General features: G+C 36.1%; 3 protein-coding genes across 3 annotated transcripts; 1 reads left to right on the top strand and 2 right to left on the bottom strand.

Moving 5' to 3' along the window:
- Window positions 6,994–9,365, bottom strand: LOC18787201 (vesicle transport protein SFT2B). The gene is made up of 6 exons (XM_007218538.2): window positions 9,158–9,365; window positions 8,991–9,044; window positions 8,284–8,357; window positions 7,975–8,092; window positions 7,522–7,580; window positions 6,994–7,280 (listed from the first exon to the last, which is right to left on the bottom strand). The coding sequence occupies exons 1-6, from the start codon at window positions 9,260–9,262 to the stop codon at window positions 7,202–7,204; spliced, it is 489 nt and encodes a 162-aa protein (XP_007218600.2). The 5' UTR covers window positions 9,263–9,365; the 3' UTR covers window positions 6,994–7,201.
- On the top strand, window positions 9,532–14,066 carry LOC18786760 (splicing factor SF3a60 homolog). Its single transcript, XM_007220600.2, has 10 exons — window positions 9,532–9,819; window positions 9,972–10,085; window positions 10,384–10,488; window positions 10,871–11,019; window positions 11,102–11,198; window positions 11,689–11,853; window positions 12,388–12,459; window positions 12,874–13,032; window positions 13,174–13,251; window positions 13,364–14,066. Exons 1-10 carry the CDS (start codon window positions 9,646–9,648, stop codon window positions 13,784–13,786), a joined length of 1,536 nt encoding a protein of 511 aa, XP_007220662.1. The 5' UTR covers window positions 9,532–9,645; the 3' UTR covers window positions 13,787–14,066.
- Window positions 14,103–18,518, bottom strand: LOC18786846 (probable plastid-lipid-associated protein 14, chloroplastic). The gene is made up of 14 exons (XM_007220149.2): window positions 18,342–18,518; window positions 17,720–18,039; window positions 17,578–17,621; window positions 17,417–17,495; window positions 17,218–17,334; window positions 16,779–16,961; window positions 16,603–16,689; window positions 16,300–16,406; window positions 16,112–16,199; window positions 15,696–15,776; window positions 15,529–15,605; window positions 15,270–15,405; window positions 15,107–15,169; window positions 14,103–14,831 (listed from the first exon to the last, which is right to left on the bottom strand). Exons 2-14 carry the CDS (start codon window positions 18,011–18,013, stop codon window positions 14,178–14,180), a joined length of 2,010 nt encoding a protein of 669 aa, XP_007220211.1. The 5' UTR covers window positions 18,014–18,039; window positions 18,342–18,518; the 3' UTR covers window positions 14,103–14,177.

Raw genomic sequence — 21,245 nt, 5'->3', positions numbered from 1 at the left:
ACCCATCACCATACACAACTCCTAAAAAATGATTCAGATCGATCATGGCAGGTCCACAGCAACACGTGGTTGAGTGATTCTTTGTTGTAGCATTAAATATAGTTTTGTGAATGGGTCCATTTTGCCACCATCCACAATGACAGTGGCACAGTGCCGTGACATTTTTGAAGGCTCTCTTCTCTACCCAGCCGAATGCCATGCCCCGAATCGAACTTAATAAATTAACACCTGAATTAGTCTTTTTAATACTTGATTAGACATGACTATGACTAATTAATTAAGGTGATCCTTTTCTTATAATTTTGTTATTGGAGATGTAATCAAAATAGGCTTAAACAAATGAGAGAATCCACTTCCATGATCATGTTAATTAGCCACCCACATGTGTGGGAGATTCTTCCTTTAAATATTAAGATAATTATCAGCCTAAGATTCTGGGTTTGTATAGCATAAGATTCTTTTTCATTGTTTGGAGAAGAAATAAAAACACGGGAAGAAAGCCTTTTGAGGTAATTTATCAGTCCATGATAAGTACATTAGGGTTTGGGGTAATTGACAGTTTTTGAACGAGGTATATGCTAATGGGGTTTTTATTCGCGTGAAAAATCGAAGGAACCTCTTTTTTAGAAGATTAAATAAATAATTGAAGGAACCCACCATCAAAAGTTTAATAAGTCAATTTAAAGAGATGCTAACCTTTCTAAATATCGAGTTCAATCAAACCCACCAAATAAGGCCAAATGCCTTTATCCCATTGCAATTATTTGATCTCCGTTATTCTTTCTTATTTAATCTATAATTTATACTGCTTTCTTCTGATGGCCTCCAGATTTTGTACCATGCACCCTTGGTTAATTAGAATATTATCAAATGTCGGGATGTGGTGATGCCCTTGCAGAAATGGTGAAACATAAATCGATATAAAATTGGGAGATTCACTATTATATCCAATATATGGGCTCAAATTATAAAAATACCTTATATGAAATTGACTTTAAAAACACACACAAAGTTTATTTACAACATAACAAAGAGGCTTTTAACTTTTTATAAATTACAAAACTGCTATCAATTTCTTAAAACAAGCCCAACCCCAAAATCTCATAAAAATACTCAAAACACTCAATATGGTATCAAAGTAATTTAATAATTAATATTAAATTAAATAAGACAAGCTGTCAATTTTTGAATTTTTTTTGGATTTGTTTATAGAAATTCAATGGTGTAGGATTTATTTATAATATTAATGCTAGAAATGGGTATATCATTAAATACCTCTATAAAATTCGCAAGAGTATCTCACAGATTTAAGTTAATTTGGAAAATTTAAAAATAAATCAGTCTAGTGTCTGATCATATTAATGTTTTTATTTGTAATGAATAATAAATAAATAAAAATAAGGTATTATGTCCATCTGTCGTCATCTTTGATGGTATACACATAAATTTGATTGGGAAAATGGGAACGACAATGATGCCTTACCCGCGTATTGGTTGGTTGGCATAGCTTTAAAACTAAGGGCTACTAGCAATTCATGGAAGGAAGCTAAATAAAACAAAATATTAACAACCACAATTATTTTAAATAAACACTGATTAGATTAGATCCGAGTCCCGCACAAGTCAAATCGTGGTTTTAAGTCATCACCTAATTCTTTTCAGTAGGGCTTAGTATCTTTGAGAGTTCGGCATTAATATTCAACTAAAACTGCTCACTAAAAAGAAGAAAAAAAACACAGTAGGTTTTTCTTGTAAAAATGCGTTTAAACACAAGTAGTTTATAACTAATTCAGCCAGGTGCCCAGGTTTTAGATTAAAAAAAGGTCCCACCTACCCCCAAGGAAAAACCTAAAATTTTCTTTTGCTTTGGTCTTATATGAAAGATACCTACTACCTATCAACCAATAAGAGTAGCAAGTCTCTAGAACTTTTTTTTTTTCTTTTCATAAAAAAAAATTCAGAGAATGCAGTACGTCACGTGCTAACGGTAAAAAGAATTCAAATTCGCGCGATGACGCCAACCTGGCATCAGTGCTGATGTCACATCCCTCAAGTAGAAGAACATGCTAATTTTGCCTTGGACCTTGTTCGGGTTGGTGGAGCCCACGTCTTGTTCGGGCTGCATTTGTGCGCTAGAAGCGCCTCCACGGACCTAGGCCCCCTTTTGCCCGGGCTAGGGCTGCACGCCAGAAATGCTATAAGAGTAGTAGTCTTTAGTTCCTTTTTTTTTTTTTTTTTGGTTTCTTTTTTTCTAATTAAGAAAATGCAATAAATGGAACCCCAAAATGCAATATTTCAATACACAAACCTAATTTCTTTAAAAGAAAACATGGGTACATTGAAAAAACAATTCAACTTGAATGTAAGGGTTTTGCTTATTGCCCTAACCAACGAGTCTAACCCTCTTGTGCTCTAAGTTTGGCCAATGGTAAAATTAATTTTACGGAAAATCCGAACCAAGATAGGGAGCTAAGGAATGGAGTTTGTTGGAACCAAAGCTGCCGGTGCCAAGTTGCCAACCAAGCAAAGGAAATTCGTTACATGCCTTTCATCGACGAATAAACAAACGGAAGAGGAACATTAAAAATAAGGCAAAGTTTCTCTCTCAGCATATTTTGTAAGCTCCGCCTCATTATAAAGTAATCATGTCATCATATTCAAGGAGCAATTAGAACAAGAAAAAAGTTGGATCTCTCATTTAACAAATGCAATTGACCAGAACTCAGCACCAATATTTTAAATCGCTAAGCTCAATAAATCATGGGTGCACCTTAAAAAAAAGGTTTCTGAACAGTATTAAAAAAAGGGTATGCCGCATATTTTATCCTAATAATGGCATATTTGCCTAAGATTATGTGATTTCAAAAGGTTTAAATAGGATTGTTGGACTTGTTCATTGATGAGGGTAGTTGCTTGTCCGCTAATGGCATGGCTTTGCATGCGAGACAAATCTATGACACATTGATTAGCAAATGTAATTGTCATTTAGCCTCACAAGCATGACATGGAAATATATATATATATATATATATATATATAATAGTAGTTGGGCAAGTGGTTCCCTCATAAGATATGTCTTTTCCAATTTCCCTCAATGTCTACATATATATGCATTTCCTATCACATATTTTCTTCTTCTTTTTTCTTTTTTTTTTTTCTGTCGCGACTCTTTTTTGATAAGGATATCAAAAATATCATGTCGTTTAAAAAGTTGAATGAAGCATTTCTATATAAACCATAAACCAAACGGAAACGAAACAAACTCGACTTGTTTAAAATGGATATCAATCTTTATATGTGGCCTCAAGGAGATAGAAAGCTACTTGTTCATGTACCTAACATTGGAAAAGAGAGGCAATTGGGAGAAAGAAGAAAACATTGCTGATTGAGACAACCTTTTTTTGTTTGCAATAGAGTGATAAGTAAACTTTCGTTTTGACTTATTGATGATTAAGAGGCAGAAGAAGGTGGCTATTAATGAAGAGTATGTATGTGTGTCTAACAATTTCATGGGTCCCATAAGGAAACCTGCATTATTGGAGGTCCCATGGATTTTACAATATTTTTGGTGAAGTGTTTTGAGGCAAATACTTGGGTGCATCCATCGAAGGCTATAGGGAACAAAAGCTGAATTCGTTTGGGTCCATTAGGAACCAACTTACACATGTGCATGCATTTCTCTGAAAAAGAGAAGAAGAAGAAGTTGATGCCAACTCCATAAAAAAAAAGGCTCATTTGGTGATGACGCTCATATGAAGCTAATGAGGGCTCCGTTGGCAACTTGGCATGTTCATGAATTCAGACACTTTGACTTTAGACTTTAGAGAGTTGCTTGTTTGATTTGGGGACTTTTTAATTGGTTATAATGCATAATCGAATATTAGAGATGCGGCTTCTCGTAGCAGTTGGCGTTGGTTTTGTATTTTACATGAAATCCACAGTTGCAGACATCAGAATTAGTTTGCATATTCAGTGTGTGACTCTGTCTATGTCTGTCTCGCTGGGGTTTCGAATACGAAACTATTCTTACCAATAAGCTATGAACCCATTAGCACTAAATAAAAGTATTGGACAACTATTTTAGAGTGTTAATATTTAAAGAAAGTCTTGAGACGTGTTGCAAATCATACCTATGGAAGTATTTAAAATATGCATTAATTTGGTCAAAATTGAGAAAAATAATGAGATTTGGCCGTTTGAGTGGTTTTTTTGTTTTTGTTTTTGTTTCGGGGGTAAGTGGCCGTTTGAGTAGTTGAGGAGTCTTTTCCTCATGCTCATTACTCCTTCATAGATTCCAAGAGTCAATGCTAATTTTTGATGAATCCAACATTTGAAAGAAAACTTGCAACCTTCTTGCTCACGGAGCTATCACTGTGGTGTCGAGCTTGTGGTTGACTGAGGTTTTAATCTTCTCATATTAAATACCTACTTCAACAAAAACAAGAAAAACTTAAACACGTAATTTTGTTCAGGGTTTGGAAAACATGCTTTATATTTATTAATATCATACTTCAAATTAGAGTCCGTCCAGTAACGTTTTTGGACACTAATTTTATTATTTTCGGCCATAATATAATGCTTACCCCAATAAGTGTTTTGCCTAATGGCTTGAATTATTTAACCAAAAAGAAAATACTGGGCATAAACAAGAGGAAAAAAAAACCCACAATTAGAAGGAGAATAAAATGTGAGATAATTAAGGTGGTCCCAGGCCCCACTCCATTTTTATCTATTCTATTTGTATATTATATCATATATATTATATTACGGTATATTAGGTTAGTTTATGAAACTTGCACTAAAAACTCCTCAAGTTTTAACCTTTCTTTCTCTTCCTCTTCCTCTTTTGTTCAAACTTTGTGAATTTTTTATTTACCTCATATTTTTTTATGTATAAGTTGAGTATCTTAATATTGCGTTTTACGAACTCTTTATTTTTCTATTTCTTTTTTATGTTGGAATATAAATTATTAATTTTTAAGTCTTTAATTGTGTAGATAATGAAATTAATATTTAATTAATTTAAAATATAAAATTTATGATAATTATGAAGAGAAGACAAATTTTATAAAAACCCTTTCTAATGTGAAATTCTTGCTCTGTAACTGGTAATTGTCATTGGTACATGAACACCCAATAGCTTTATTTTTATTTTTATTTTGCAGTTGTTGGTCAGATAGCATCCAGTAGCTGAAATGAAACTTCAATGGGAAAAGGACCATTTACTTGCCGCCTGCAGGGCCCAGTATTAATTCTGTTGTCGTGGCCTGCGTTTTTCTCATGGTTAAATAGTTGGTTGTATATATAATTGTAATTTGCATTCTAATTAAATGCTTTTTCGAGATTTGCACAGTCGAAAGTGAAGATTGTCCATTAAGAAATGAAAATGCACACACTCTCTCTCTCTCTCTCTTTCCCCCCCTCTATGTGATACCGAATCCGAGACAAGCACACTAGTAACCTCAGATTATAATAGCTTTGGGTGCAAGCAAGTTTCAAAAGAAGCTTCTTTAATTAATGATTAACATGCTTGATATATAATTAATCTGTGTACTTTAAACTTACTTCAGTCTATTAAGAAAGAAAGAAGAAAAAAAAAAACTAGCTTCAGTCAAGATCAACTCGTCCACCGAAAAAAGTTGTGAATTCTTTGATTGAGACTAAGGCAAGTAATGCATAAATAATTTGCGACAGCAGCAATAATGAATCCAGCTAGAGCTAGCTAGGGTGGTTTTGGTGGTGGTGGCTCATCTCATGGCTCTCCAATGGGTAGATACTAGATGGTGGTAGGTTTGGGTACTGTACTAGTTGATGGACCATGCACTGCGACTTGGTAGGTAGATGAAAACTATTTAATTAGGAGGATCTGATGGATTAATGTTCCTTCCTCCTAATCATAATTAATATATAAAATTATAATAAGGTCACCACCATGAATCATGAGGAGGTGACTAACTATTCCCACCAACCCAATTACCCATAATAATTTACATTCCCATTTAGCTTATTTAACTTGAAGTTTCCCTCTTGCTTTTAGCTTTTGATGGGTCAAAAGCAACTTTTTTCTTTAAAATAAGTGAAATTAATCCTCCCTTTAATCAGCAGAAGAGCAGAAGAAGGAAGTCTGCAAAAGGAGGTTATTTGGAGTTTTGGGATGATATGTGTTAATTAATGATTGTGATGTTGAAATCAGATCCTTGTTCTTCACATTTTCATATACCATTAAACATGCACCCACCAACCCTCCTGACCAGTTCAGATACTCCTGAGCAGTTGAGATTCTCATTTTCTTCTGGGGCTGGAATTAAAAGGAGGCTGGCTGCTTTGGTGGTTGGTAAAAGTAGGGTAACTTTGGACCAACATAAAACCATTATTGCACAAGGCTTTCTTCTAGGCTCACTTTAAAGTTTCTGATAGTCCCCCAAATCATACATAATGATGAATTTGTTGCTCATCAGAAACAGGTAAAAGTTCAAAGCCTTCATTGAGCTCACATCTGATGCCAAGATGGAGCTGTTTTTATTCCTCTTTTTGTTGCACATTCCAAGACACCGAGAAAAAGAAAATCACATTAATACAACTTGGTAGATGATGGTAATTCAATCAAGAAGGCTCCATCGATTGGGGAAATATCAGTTTGGTAGTTAAAACACATTCTTTTATGTGGTAGGTAGCTGTTCTTAAGGTCGTTGGGTATGTATTTCACATGGTGTTCAGCTAACATCTGCCATTTATACATTTCAAGCCTTAAATTCTTTGGTTCTAGGAGAGACGGCGCATACCAACTTTGTACATTTTTTCAGAATGCTATGGCTTGGCATTGGCAAGCAAGCAAATGAAGTGAGATATTCTTTTGTACGATCTAACAATTAATTGGGCTTCCTTAGATTGTCCATTTTATATCTGTTGTCTGCGATGGGACTTATATTTGGGTCGGTCTCTATGAGGCCCTTGTTCTATAAATTAAAAATTTTTGTACAACAAAGAGGCACGCAAAATCAACAAGAAAATAAGTTGAAAGTGGAATATGAATCCAAGGTATATACAATTACTTGTTCTCATAAGGTTTAAAACAATCACATAAACCCAACTCCCGTAACTGTTATGCCAACAGAAAACTGAACAAATAATGGAAAAGAGATCAAACCCGGATCACAAAATTTCAAGAGTCTTAACCCTGAACTGTTTATAATTCTATCATCTAAAGCTCAGTGTCGAATAAACGAAACATCAAATCCGAAACAATTCTTCGAGCAAAAGGAATGTAGCTCAAACTGTACCTGAAACAGTTCAGATCATATAAGTTGTCCGCATAATGTTTAGCTTCCATACCATGAAACAGTTCGAGCAAAAAGGAATGCAGCTCAGATGAACCATTAGCTTCCATACCATGAAGTACAAATAATATTTTTTCTTAGAATAGTTTGACACTTGACTCGGATGGGGCACAGGGTGCATGCCCTGCATTTTCTCTGAAGTGGCAAATTTAGTGAGATAGGTGAACATGAAAGGGAAACTTACCAAATAAGGGCGCAGACCTCACATATGATTGCAATTATTGTTAAAATCTTGCTATGGATCTGCACGATGAAAAAGGAAATGTCAAGGTTTCAACTCAATATAATAGATCAATATATTTGGAAGGAATCAAAAATCATGCACACTGATACATTGACATGTAAACTGAACACGAGCCAGAAAGTGGAGGCTGTGAAGACAAGAAGTTGAAAGCAAGGAAAAGTTATCGACATAATCACCTTGTTCCAATTCTCAGGTATTTAAAGTTTTTAACCTTGACAGTATTATTATGATCATACAGAAACACATGCTGATATTTTATACATACAAAGTGTCTAATCAGGACACGTTTGGGCTCACAGATTACTGAGAATCAGACCCCAAGAACTTTCCAAAGTTGCAGCTATATGATCAAACTTTCTTCATAATATCATAGGATAAGGATTTCATACTAACCCAGAGAGCACAGATGAGTGCTATAACAACACATCCAAGGTAAATAGCTGTTGCATACACTCGGACAGAATCAAACATCATTCTCATTTGTTGTACAGGGCCAAAGAGGAAGGCTGTGCTGCCAAACAGGAATACAGGTTAGCATCTGAATGACCTTGATGAATTTTAGTTAAACTCAATCAGAGAAACTTGCATGAGAAAAAAAGAGGTATATTCAACAAGTCTGAGGAATTTCAGTAGATATAATGCCATCACACACCAATTTATGTGGCTCAAGTATATGATGTTGAGAACTCATTTTGGACCTACCTTCCAACTGCCAACAAATTGCCAAAGGTGAACAAAACGGCAAATTTGATGGGTTTGGCAAAGACAATCAATGACTGCCAAAGAAGCAAAAGTTATAAGAAAATGCTGCAACGAAATATCAAAAAATTACCTGTACAAATTATCTTGACCAAAAGAACTTTACTTTTCTCATAATTATGTTGCAGTTCTCTGTTCTTGACTGAATTCATTTATCCAGTTATGAATTGCAAACAGAAAGTTTCCTTAGGCATAATACATAAAGTTGAAATTAGCTTAGCTGATGAGGGAAAGCAGAAAAGAGTTTGAAAAGGTAATCTCTCCAATACCTCAAAGTTTAAAATCACATAATTCCTTCGCCATTAACACACCCCTCTTTCCTTATCAGGAACATTCATGTAAAAGATGAAGATACAATACATGAATGTGCAACAGTGCAAATATCCCTTTTATCTTTCCTTTTTTTCTTGGTTTGCATGTTAAAGGAAGCTAAATACTTTCCATCAGCAAAAGGCCAATATGGTGAATGGGCATATACAACTACACATTGCGTCCACCACTCTCAAACTGAATCAATTTCACGGAAAATCATGCGTCTATGTAAAGAAAGATAGCTGTAAACAGAATAATACAAATTGAAATCATAACTCAGTAATCCATAAGAAGAGCATTCGAATAAAAGTTATCTAGAGGGGTAAGAATTCTCATACCAGGAACATACAAACCAGACCAGCCAACAAACAAGCTGCAAACCCGTACATTCTCTGGTAAATTAAAAACCCACACACCCAAAAACCATGTGAAGCTAAAAACAAAGAGAACATAGCAAAAACACATATTTCTCAACTAAAAATTGAAACTTTCTTTGCTATAGAACCTGAGTAGCAGAGAGAGCACAAAAGCCGTCAGATTCTTCATCCAAGAAGCCCTCTCCTCCCTCCTCATTACCCTCTAGCATAGATTGGTTGAGCTTCGCCCACATTTTTGACAAATTAACCGATCTCTGTCTCTTGCTCTTGCTCTCGCTCTCTTCAAGTTTCAACGGCTTTGAGAAATTTACAGCCTACAGGCCTACAGGCTACAGCAGAAAATGAGAAAAATCGCATTTTTATTAAGAAGAAAATCTTTTTTGAATGACCAGGTGGCAGGAAAAACTTAACCAATAGTAAAGAAACACGTCGCCTTAGTATTTTTAACTTCACCGTCTTTTTTTTTCGTCACTATAAAAAAGCATAACACGTCATTTTAGACGGCGTCTTTCACTTTAGTAGGGAAAAAAATTGGTATTTTGGGGTTTTTGCTTCGTCCAGAGCAAGAGCGCAAAGAGAGAAGCCGTAGCTCCTCCCAAGTGGAAGTTGGCCGGAGATGTCGTCGACGCTACTGGAGGTGACACGTGCCGGTCACGAGGAGGTGGAGCGGCTCGAGCGGCTGATAGTGAAGGACTTCCAGAACGAGCCGCCTTCCAGCAAGGACCGCTTGTATCAGGGCCACCGTGTCCGCCACATGATCGATACCATCTCCTCCACCACCGAAAGACTCGTACGTATTATTCTCTTACTCCCGCTACTGCAATCTTCTATCTTTGAATGCAAGGAATGTGAATTCTAGGTCTATTTGTATTTGTGGAAACCCTAGGGTTTATGCTTATGCTTTCGAGTATGAATTGTTTGTTATTGTGTGTTTAATTTCAGATTGAGATCTATGAAGATAAAGATAATGCGAGGAAGGATGAGATTGCTGCTCTTGGAGGCCAGACTGCCACTGGCATCAACGTTTTCAGTGCATTTTATGATAGATTGAAAGAGGTATTTCTTTCTTTCTTTCTGTTTTTTGTTTTTGTTTTTAGAGTTGAAATTCAAAGAAGTTATAGTATGGCGTTTTCTAATTTGAGATTTTTAAATGTTGAAAGTTTATTCATCAAAGCCTAGTAGTTGCTCCGTCATGGTAGAGGCTTTTGTCAAAGTGCGCTCTGACTTCTGATATTCTAAAATATAGTTTGAGAAACCCAAAATGACAAGTTTCAGAAATTATGTAGTTTATCATTTAGTTGGCGATACTGCATGTATCTTAAGATTCTTGATGGAATGTTTGCCCAATGTGCAGATCCGTGAGTATCATCGAAAGCATCCAGCTGCACGTGTTGTTGATGCTAATGAGGAAGAAGAGGCACTGCTTAAGGAGGAACCTCAAATTGAGTTCAGCGGAGAGGTCTCTCTCTCTCTCTCTCTCTCTCTCTCTCTCTCTCTCTCTCTCTCTCTCTCTCTCTCTCTCTCTCTGTGTTTGTAAGCATGCTTGTGTAAAGAATGATTGAGGTTACACAGACAAGTAAACTTACACTGCTTCAATTATTTTCCCTTCCACGCTAGATTTGGCAATATTGATTACCAGTAAAATGCTACGTCATTGTTATTTTGTTTTCTAACACTAATTGCATGCATAGTTAGTCAAATAATTCAGAGATGGTTATATCTGGGTATTATCTTGATGTTTTGAGGTTATTGCATTTGTCACTTTGTAAACACTACTTAGTTTGTCACATACATTCTTCCTGTCCTATGATTAAATTGCTTTAGTTTTGTTTTGTTTGTAGGAAGCTTTTGGACGGTACCTCGACTTGCATGAATTGTACAACCAGTATATCAATTCTAAATTTGGGGAACCTATCGAATATTCTGCTTACCTTGATGTTTTTTCACAACCACAAAAGATTCCTCGCAAACTCAAACTGAAGTTGTCTAGGTGAAGTGTTGTGTTATTTTCTTTTGCTGCTGCTTTAATTTATTACATAAATTTGGGAATGAGTTTGTTTTAGTTTCTTCAGGCAGTACAGCGAATACATGGAAAATCTACTTGCTTATCTGATGTATTTTTTCCAGCGGACAGAGCCCTTGCAAGATCTTGATAGAATATTTTCAAAGGTTCATTTCAATCCTATCTTCTTTACTTGGATTATTTTCATGTAAGAGCTTTATTTTTAGTTCTGTTTCATATACAAAGTGAATCAGAAAGATATATTTGTAGTATTTTTTATAGTTTCCGGTTATGACTTTTCTGGGGTTAGAATGCTATAATTCACTAGTGCTAAACCTTAAATTTGAAGGAGATAATTATAAGTTGTGCAATTGAATATTTTTTGCTACCATTTAATGATTGAAAGGCTTGAATCATAATTGGGTATAGTAGTAAGTCATGCTATGTATGGGCTTTAACAATGTATATGCATATATATTTCAGGAAGATATATAATTTGAGAACCAATTTCTCATGGTTACGTTTGTATTTGTGAACTTCATGCTCTCTGTGTCAAACGGGCTATTGCAAATACATTTAGGCATGATTCATTCTCTGGATTCTATCAGGATGAGCCTGAGTATTCTAAGATTTGGAATTTTGGTGATTTTTTGGCAGGTTGAAACTGAATTTGAAGAGCAATGGGCAGATGGCAAGGTAAAAGAATGGGAAAATGAGAAGCAAGAAAATGGGCATCTTCAAGATCAGCTTACTTTGATCGATCTTGATTTTTATACCACGGTGGAAGAACTGACGGAAGTGGGTCCTGAAAAGCTAAAGGAGGTAAGGGTGATATTTACAACTTAAACAGAGAAGTTATTGGCCAAAAATTAGACCTTAAGTTCACACAACTTGAGGTAAAAGTTATTTTCAAAAATATTGTATAATTGTTCAAAGCCCAAAATTAACTTGTTATTGAATAGGAAGTGGTTTAGTATTAGAGTGGGGGATAGAAATAGAAGGGAATGCGCGAAAAGTGGAGAGGAAGTTAACTTGTTTGGGAATGGGGGGTTGCCTTGTTTTTTTGTTTTAGAAATCTCAAAATTGAATAGTTATTGTGCAGTCTTTTGTCTGTATTTCTAAATTGAATTGAAAATCCGTGTCATCAATTAATGTCGTTAGATGCATATGGAATTGAAGAATTTGAGAGAGTTTAATGCCACCCAAAAAATAAAGAGTTTGCTTTGTATAGCAGTATAAGCTGAGTTCAATCTTAAGTTTAATACACGTCTTAAGTTCGCACCCTCTCTCTTTCCCTCTCTCATGTAAAATGAAAAGGAAATTTTTGTTAGCTCATTTCTTTAATTTACCTTCCAGGCACTAGCTTCATTAGGACTGAAGACAGGTGGCACTGTTCAGCAGCGTGCAGAGAGGCTTTTCCTTACAAAGGTGATTGTTCTGCAACTTCTTCTGTTTTTATTTATTTAATAAAGTAGCCTATTTGAAATGTACTTGTACGTTCTCTGTGCTCTAGTTTCTTAATCAGTATTCTGGGCAGCATTTGCAATTGGAACTATTTGAAATGTCCTAAAATTGCTTCTTCTTTTTTTTTTTTTAATGGGCATAAATAAAACTACTAAATTGGCCAGAAATCAGGATTCCTTGGAAAACTCTTGATACTATACAGTATTTAAGTGTTATATTTCCATTTCAAATCATTGCATCGCAGCCTATGTATATGGTGTATTATTAACAAATTTGAATCCGTATTGAAATCTGTCTGATAATGGAATATCCTTTTCACTTGAAAAAATTAAAATTTTCATGCGACATATTACTTAATCTCTTTGTTTATTTACGCAGGACACACCTCTGGAAAAGTTGGACAGGAAACATTTTGCCAAGGGTTCGCGAGGTTCAGTACAGAATGGGGCTGCTGCAGCTTCACAAGAAGTCGACAATTCAAAAGAAATTGCTTTATTGGAGGCCAAAGTGAAAAAACTATGCGATTTACTGAATGAGGTTGGCATATGCTGCCTAATTTTCTAGTCTCCTATGTTGTTTATGCCTGTCGTCTGTATTTAATTACCGCTTTTCATTGTAATTGTTGAAGTTTGAATACAAGTGAACATTTGCAAAAAAATTATCTGAGGAATTTTGCAGGCTATTGAACGAACGAAAGACAACATTGTGAAGAAACAGGCTTTGACATATGAAGAAATTGAAGCAGAACGTGAAGAGGTAATAAATTGAGCCCTCAATAAACATGCTGAAATCATATACTTATATCTGACAAGTCTTCAAGTTTGTGGTGGTTTTTAACAAATGCTTGATTGGGTTTGACTCCAAGCAGGAAGAGACACAGGCCGATACCGAAAGTGATGACGATGAGCAGCAGATTTACAATCCACTTAAATTGCCGATGGGTTGGGATGGGAAACCCATTCCATACTGGCTGTATAAGCTTCATGGTCTTGGTCAGGAATACAAGTGTGAGATATGTGGGAATTACAGTTACTGGGGGCGTAGAGCTTTTGAGAGACATTTCAAGGAATGGCGCCACCAACACGGGATGCGTTGCCTCGGCATACCAAACACCAAGAACTTCAATGAGATCACATCAATTGAGGAGGCAAAAGAACTGTGGAAGAGGATACAAGCACGGCAAGGTGTGAATAAGTGGCGCCCAGATCTTGAAGAAGAGTATGAAGACAGAGAGGGTAACATCTACAATAAGAAGACATATACTGATCTGCAGCGACAGGGGCTGATTTAAGAACGCAATGCTGCTGAGTGGTGCTTTGACAACCCAAGCAATAGTCTCCGGTCGCAACAGAGTTGAGGTGGGATGAGAGAGATTGTAGGTTTTTGGTATTATGTTTTTGTAGCTGAGTGATGAGAAGTACAAGGTCATGGTGTTGTGTAGCTGACAAATTTAATCACATTAAAATTACTCATTCTACCAACCCCGTGCATATAAAGGCAATGCAATTTGGCCTAGGAATTTATTTTTATTCTTTAAAATTATTTATAAAAAGTAGTCTTATACTGCGTTATTTAGGAGTTGGAATTGCTTCATTTTTTACTGGATATTATGAAATCTGTTTTTAAAGAAAGAATCACTAGCAATTAGACGAGTGCCTGATAAATACACTCTGGAACATGTGTTATTTACAGCTTTCATCAAAACAAGACCTTGTGAATAAGAGTGCCGAACCATTTACCCCTCGAATTACCAGCAGCCTGGTGTCCACGTATGTTCCACACACAAGCTTTGACAAATCGAACATTTCAGGTGGGACTTGTGTCCGGACTTCTCGAACTACATTTGTTGCACTGTTGATACTTTTACTCAATGGATCACCCAGATTCATCGTTACTTCATCAATGCCACTTGAAACAAGCTTTGCCACCGGAAGGCTCGATGGAGACTCCTTAAACGGCAGTGCTTTCTTCCACTTTCTACCTGACAATTTCTGAGCAAAAGCATCACGGGTGTTTGATGGATTGGAGAGCTTTTCTGTGTTCTTTTCTTCTTCCTTAAGATATAACCGTCTCCCAGCCATTAATCTAAATAAAGAGTTTACTTGAAGTTTCCCATCTACACCAGCCTTGTCATGGGGCCAGTCCTGACCAATCATGACCGTGAAGCCGATGTCGGAGGCAAACAAAAGGCTGGTGTTCAACTTGGAAACTCTTGACACAGTTAGGTGCACGTGACCGATGAGGACTTGTTCAGGAGGTTGCCGAAAGGTTAAACCAATGTGCCTCCCAGTACAGTACAACAGACGCCACTTTCCAGGCAGCAATTCCAGCCAATTCTGCATGTTCAAAATATACAAGGAAAAGAATAGAGAGCTTCAACAAGTTATTACAAATCATTGCAAGCATACAAACATTACTTAGAATGTCGTCGAGCACTGGCTAAAACCACATTAAAGACCAAACAAAAAAACATTGCACATGCTACGATATATTTTTAAACAACAATATTAGAAGTTGGTGATTTTATAAATGGGTATCTAATATCTTAAATGGAATCATATACTAGTTTAAATGAATGCAAGAGAAACATGAAGGATACACAATTCATTACCTTTGGCCTTGAATTCGGATTCAGCATTTCCATTAACTCGATGAAGTGGGATAGCCTACTTCGCTAAAACATAAAATTATAGAAGAAGTCAGTGCATCTCCCAATCACCAAGTATGTGTATTCATAGACTTCCACATACAAGATGCAGGACCCTTGAGGATACCTGAGGCTGGCCGTAAATGTATTCTTCTGAGATTCGCAATGCAGTTGAGCCAAGACCCCATCTGATGATATCAATGGACGGGACTACCCGCCATCGAGGTCCACATAGAAATGGATGAGTAAGAGCATCTAAGCAACTGCAAAGCATTTAAAAAGGATCGTTTTATACAGAATAAGTTCTCACCATAAAAAATAAAAATTCTAAATTCTAACATCACTTAAAGAGTAGATCCCTGCCTCACACATGAACAATAATATACCTTACTCTTTTAGAAGGTTCTGTTGCTAGCAATAAGGATAAAAGGTTCCACCCTGCACCCCAATTCCTATCAAGTATCTGCAAGAAAGACAGTAAACCAAAAAAGCTTCATTAAAATGGGAAGGGTCATGAAATCACAGTAAGTTGCACTGAAGGCGCATTACTTACTTGGAGTCCGGCGTTTCCAGATGAGGAGTTTCTGTGGAGTATTTGCAACAAAAATTCACGCAAGCATGAAGGATCATTTCCCTGAACTTGCACATTATCAATATTGTTGTTAGAATAAACAAATTCTGAAGTTCAAGCCACACTCGTGGAAGCTAAAACTCATTTCAATCACCTATTGACCACGGAAACAGAGTCTAACAATTAGACATGTATTTACATAATATTTTACATTTAGGAAAACTTATAATAGGGCTTTGGTATTATATGATCAAAAGGCTGAAAACTATTTTGCAAAACTTCACATTTTACCTTTGTGAGAAATAATTTGAACTTTGTGAATATTAAAACTTATAATAGGGCTTTGGTATTATATGATCAAAAGGCTGAAAACTATTTTGCAAAACTTCACATTTTACCTTTGTGAGAAATAATTTGAACTTTGTGAATATTAAGGGATCCATGAGTTCCCGCAGCACCATTTTTGCCATCATGAATCCAAGACATCTGGGAAACATGTATAAAACAAAATAAACATTCAGAATTTGCAGAATTATCTACATAAAACTTTTTTTTAAAAAAATCTTTTTTCATCTCCAAACCATACCTCATGTCAAATGCAATCATCATTTGTCGCCTATCCATGTTATTGTCTGCAGTACCACAATTCGGACTATCATCATAAAAGTCCGCAGCATTTCCTAATATTCCTACCTGATAAGGTAAAAAAGATCATTAGACATAACTCATGTCATTATCTGCAAAACATGGATATCCCAATTGCCATAAATCCAAGTCCTGAAAGTTATATGGTGCCAGGGAATCTGTATGTATCAGACAAGGTGCTCTAAAAGTAAGGAATAATTGATATCCTGAAATCTGACCCTGGACAGGAATATCTGGTACTCACTTTAATATGTCTATCCACTGGGCTTATGTGCACATTCTCCAGCCTCAACTCTGTGTGGGCAAGTCCATGGCTGTGCAAGTAATTCACCTGAGTAGAATAAGCATTAGAAACATCATAATCCATCATTTTCTCGATGGAAAATACTATGCACTTAGTACTAAAAGAATCATACGTACTCCAATTAAGAGATCTCTCATTAGTATTCTAATCATTCGCAGTTGCCGAGAAACTGCAGATCCTCCAACTGTGTCATCTCCCACCCTTCTAACAGATTCCTTGTCCAATGCAAGAGTAGCCTCCAAGGTTGGAAGCCAATCCGATTGTTGTAGCCAATGTCTTAAAGAAAAACTACCGTGATACTGCAAATAGAAAGGAAAACGTTTATCAGTTCTCTGGTATCAGGGAAGATCAGATGATAAATGCAGGAACAGTGGGAAGATAATCAGTCCCCAATGTGACTCTCCACCAAAGAAAGTAATTTTGCAGGAAAAAAACTATCTATCCATTATAGAAGTAGATCAGACGATCAAATTCTTCAGAGAGTATCATGTATGCCAAGTAGAAACTAAAATTAGTGGCAATAAAGGAATTCACGTTACACAGAAAGTGACCTACCCCGTGGACCAGAGTGAACGAGGAACGACCACTACTTATAGCTGAAGAGATGTAACCATGAACTTGCATTGAATACGAATGGTACATAAGCCTACGCCGAGCTAACTTTTTTAAGACCTAAAGAAATCAACAGTAAAGAATTAGAATGAGATGACACGGTACATAACAAAGTAGACAAATTTTAACACAGTCCACAGACCTCTATTGCTCGTTTACCCCTACGCTGAGCTCGAACACTAGTAAGACGTCGAAGTACAACTTGTGTATTATACAAAGGACTGCAATTTCATCACACCAGACCAATAATCAAGCTTGACCTCGCAGTAACATGTGAGTATCTCAAAACACAAGTAAACTTACCTATCAGTGTCCTTCACTACAGCTTCAAAAACTACTTCGCCTGCCTACAAAAAAGCTCAGATCAATTAGACCGCCACGAATTCAAGACATCACAAGAACAACAACATTAAGAAATGCAAAAGATAATCTAGTCTCTTCATACCCGACCGCCAAGGCCAACACTAACACGGTCGAGAACCTTGAAATCAGACATCTTGAATTTGATGACATGACCTGATTCTTCCTCCACGGGGACAGATATGTCAGTCTGAGCATTGCCGTCCAATTTCAGTGATGAACAACGCACTCCCAAACATGGTCTTCTCTTCCAATCAGATGACTTCCCAATGGCACGCATAAGGCTCGGTCTGATGCGTCTTGCCGACAAATTTCCACCAACACAAACTACTTCAAAACTTTCAAAACTTGGGCTCAAACCAACCCCACAGAGTGCCATCGATCGGAGGGAGCTTAAAACACCACCTGACAATAGAAGATAGCATTAAATTTCCGAAATTTCTCACTTGAACTTTATTAGCTAAGCATGGAAAGGAATGTAAGACTAAATTAATCAAATTCTAAATGTTCCAACACAATTTCTCAAGCAACCAAGGCAAAAACAGAGAAAACCAAAGATAAAAAATGTTGGTTTGACCAGATTAAGTAAAAGTATTGAATTGGAAACGGAAATTCAAAATTTTTCCACCATTCTCGACAGCTGAACATTCTGGCTAGAAAACCTCAGGGGAATAAATGAAAAAAGGAACAAAATTTGCAGAACTTACCGGCAAATAGTGAAAAGGAGGTTGGCCGTTAACGGTTACAGAGAGAAGGAGAAGAAGAGAGTAAGAGTATGTACATAGACGTGAATATATATAGGGTTAAGGAGGAACGCAGGCGTGGGTGGAAGAGGAGAGTTGCGTGTGTAAGAGACTGGCGGAAGCGTTTTGCCATGGGTTTGTCGCACGTCTACGTCCGCCCCTCCAAATATCTCCGTCATCATTATTTCCTCCTCTTTCTTAGATCACGGCCGTCCGTTAATGTGTTTCAATCATGAAGCGACGGTTCTGATTTGATTGAATTTAATCGGTGTTGGATCCTTTCTGTTTTTGTGAACGAACACGAAGCTGGACATTCGTTTGCTTTTAATTATTGCAGTCATTAATTTGTGCTAAAAGGCGATTACTTTGGGTTAAAGTGATGCGATGTTGTTTTAAGGATTTTGTAGTTGGGTTATAAGTTGGTTTGTTTCATACAAGAGCAACTCCATCCATTTGCCCTTTCCCATAGTAAGGAGGAACTAGGGCAACTACTATTCACGTAAATAGTGGCTGCCCTTGCAAAAAGCAATGTGTGTTTCTACTCGTTGCCATGACAAAGAGCAAATACTATTTATTTTTTGTTTTTTTCACAAATTTGTTTACCTAAACAATTAATTTGGATAATATTTTCAGATAAGATTTTTGAGTTCGTACGTGTCAATATTTATTATAAAATTTATATCTCAATCAGATAAAATTTTCGGATGAGATGATAAATAAAAATACAATTTAAAAGTGAATAAAATGTTGAGTAAAAAGTGAATAATAGTAGAAGTATAAGAAAATGCATGAGGATTTAGTGTTCAAAGTGAAGAGTATTGGTAGACACTGGCGGATCTAGAAATTTTTTAGCGGAAGTGCAATATTGACTAAGTATGAAAAATGGTTTTTCCTAATAATCATTTTCTCAAGATAATTTTTTGCGGCTTTTATTCCTTACACATCAAATAAGAAAACTTGATTTTATGGGATTTTATTATGAAGTATATATTGACTTAATGAGCCATCATTTTTAGCATAAATCGTATTTTGCACTAAAACCGAATTTTCAAATTTTGATTTGGTGGGAATTAAATTTTATAATATTTTTATTTGAATCCAAATGGGGGGTACTTCCTTATTTACATTGTAAACATAAGTAAATGGAGTAATATAAAAATAAATAAAAGTAAAAGGACAAAGACATTTACTTAAATGTTGAAAATGGAAATAAGGTAACTTGATTCCACTGGTTGTAGGTATTTATAGAAAACAAATTCCAGAATTTTTTGGTATTTTTTTTTTAAAAAAAATTTGAATTTTTTTTTCATAATTTTATAATATAAAAAAAAGTCTAGTCGTTTGATTGGAGGAGAGCAGTCGATCGAAGCTCCCAGACGACGACACCTATCTTCTAGCTGTTGGTGGAGCACAGGGCTGACGTCAGCGCACGTTGATGTCATCTCCCCCCTCGGGCACTAACTAGGGCGAGATCTACCTTCGGGCTAGGCCGTCTTCGTGGGTCCCACTTCCAGCCCGGGCAAAAGTGGCCCGCTGGAACTAGCTTTTTGGCTTGGACTCCCCCCAGCCTCGGGGTTGGGCTTCTTGCTAGAGTTGCTCTAAGTTGTTTGGCTCTTTTATTTAGTCAATAGCATGAGTGGTACTTTTTCTTATTTCGGGATTTTGTTTCTCTTGAAAGGTTTTAACGAGGCTGCCATTAACATGCTAGTTCTTACTATGTAATGCTCCTTTCGATTTAATGAAATACCATCTTTTCTAAAAAAACATGCCATAAATGAAGTTGAGTTAGAGAACACAAAATTCATGAGGAAAAATAATAAATAATTAATGAATTTATCTAACAGGATCTAGTTCAGTAAAAAAAAATATTGACTTAAAGATTTGAAATCTCATAACACCTTGATAATATGTGTGTTTGACAACGCATCCCTCAATATCGTTTAAATCCAAAAAAAAATTAATGAATTTATAGTGCCGTTGGTACAAAAAGAAAAGAAAAGGATTTAAAGTATCTTTTTAAAATTACCAAACGGTAATATAATCCTTGAAATTGCGTAGATTCTAAAGTTGGGATCAAATCAATGTGACCCAACAACAAAAGGATGGGTCTACTTTTCATGGGTCCACTATATATTATAATTTATAATATATGCTTGCTCCTGATATTGGCCCAATAGTAAATGGGTTTGTCTCCTAATCACTAGTGGCCATTGCACCTTACTCACTATGGACAGAGATCAATTCCGTGGCCTTTTGGGTCAAACAAAGTCCTCAACTCCTGATGGAACATAATTCACATAAACGTTTACATTAGGGTTCCTTCCATTTCCGTGTGTGAGTTTTTTAAATTGGACAATATTGGAGGTGATCTCATTCTCATGTCCAAGCACTAAAGAAATGCATTAGCAGTTCTTTAATTAGAATTAATCGAGTAGCTAGCTACTAACTTAATTGGAGAAGATATTGAAATTGTTCAAGAAGCATAAAAGATTACATTAACTCGAATAACTTCCGGCTTAACCTAGTACGGAACACCTCATTTACTTTCATACAATCATAAGCATGATTTTCTATTGGCTGCACTGAAATCAAGGACATACTTGCCGGCTGGCTACTAAAGTTAATTCGCTTAATGCTACATTCATTCAGGACTCGTTTTCATGGGTTGACAACTTTTCAAGATATTGAAACTCATAATTGTTGTTGAGTTAAGAAAGCAGTCAAAATAGTTGCAATTCCATGACCAAGGAAGGACTGTAATGTTTCAGTTTTTTTCTTCTTCTAGTACTATACTGTTCCACCGTACATCTTGTCTTTATATGGCTTCAAAAAATCCACAAACAAATCCCTACTGCTCTCCCGGCAAGC

The sequence above is a fragment of the Prunus persica genome, chromosome G2 (assembly GCF_000346465.2).
Source record: "Prunus persica cultivar Lovell chromosome G2, Prunus_persica_NCBIv2, whole genome shotgun sequence".
NCBI classification, from domain to species: domain Eukaryota; kingdom Viridiplantae; phylum Streptophyta; class Magnoliopsida; order Rosales; family Rosaceae; genus Prunus; species Prunus persica.
The sequence above is the reverse complement of the archived record's forward strand: the minus strand, read 5'-3'. Positions and strand labels throughout refer to the sequence as shown.

Coding starts and splice junctions, on each gene's coding strand:
- LOC18787201 (XM_007218538.2), bottom strand. CDS start 9,262: ATGTGGGCGAAGCTCAACCAATCTATGCTAGAGGGTAATGAGGAGGGA. Junction 8,358..8,990: donor GTCTGGTTTGTATGTTCCTG/GTATGAGAATTC, acceptor CTTCTTTGGCAG/TCATTGATTGTCTTTGCCAA. Junction 7,281..7,521: donor GAGGTCTGCGCCCTTATTTG/GTAAGTTTCCCT, acceptor GAACTGTTTCAG/GTACAGTTTGAGCTACATTC.
- LOC18786760 (XM_007220600.2), top strand. CDS start 9,646: ATGTCGTCGACGCTACTGGAGGTGACACGTGCCGGTCACGAGGAGGTG. Junction 10,489..10,870: donor AAATTGAGTTCAGCGGAGAG/GTCTCTCTCTCT, acceptor TTTTGTTTGTAG/GAAGCTTTTGGACGGTACCT. Junction 12,460..12,873: donor AGAGGCTTTTCCTTACAAAG/GTGATTGTTCTG, acceptor TTATTTACGCAG/GACACACCTCTGGAAAAGTT.
- LOC18786846 (XM_007220149.2), bottom strand. CDS start 18,013: ATGGCACTCTGTGGGGTTGGTTTGAGCCCAAGTTTTGAAAGTTTTGAA. Junction 16,962..17,217: donor CGTTCACTCTGGTCCACGGG/GTAGGTCACTTT, acceptor TTCTATTTGCAG/TATCACGGTAGTTTTTCTTT. Junction 15,777..16,111: donor TCAAATTATTTCTCACAAAG/GTAAAATGTGAA, acceptor GTGCAAGTTCAG/GGAAATGATCCTTCATGCTT.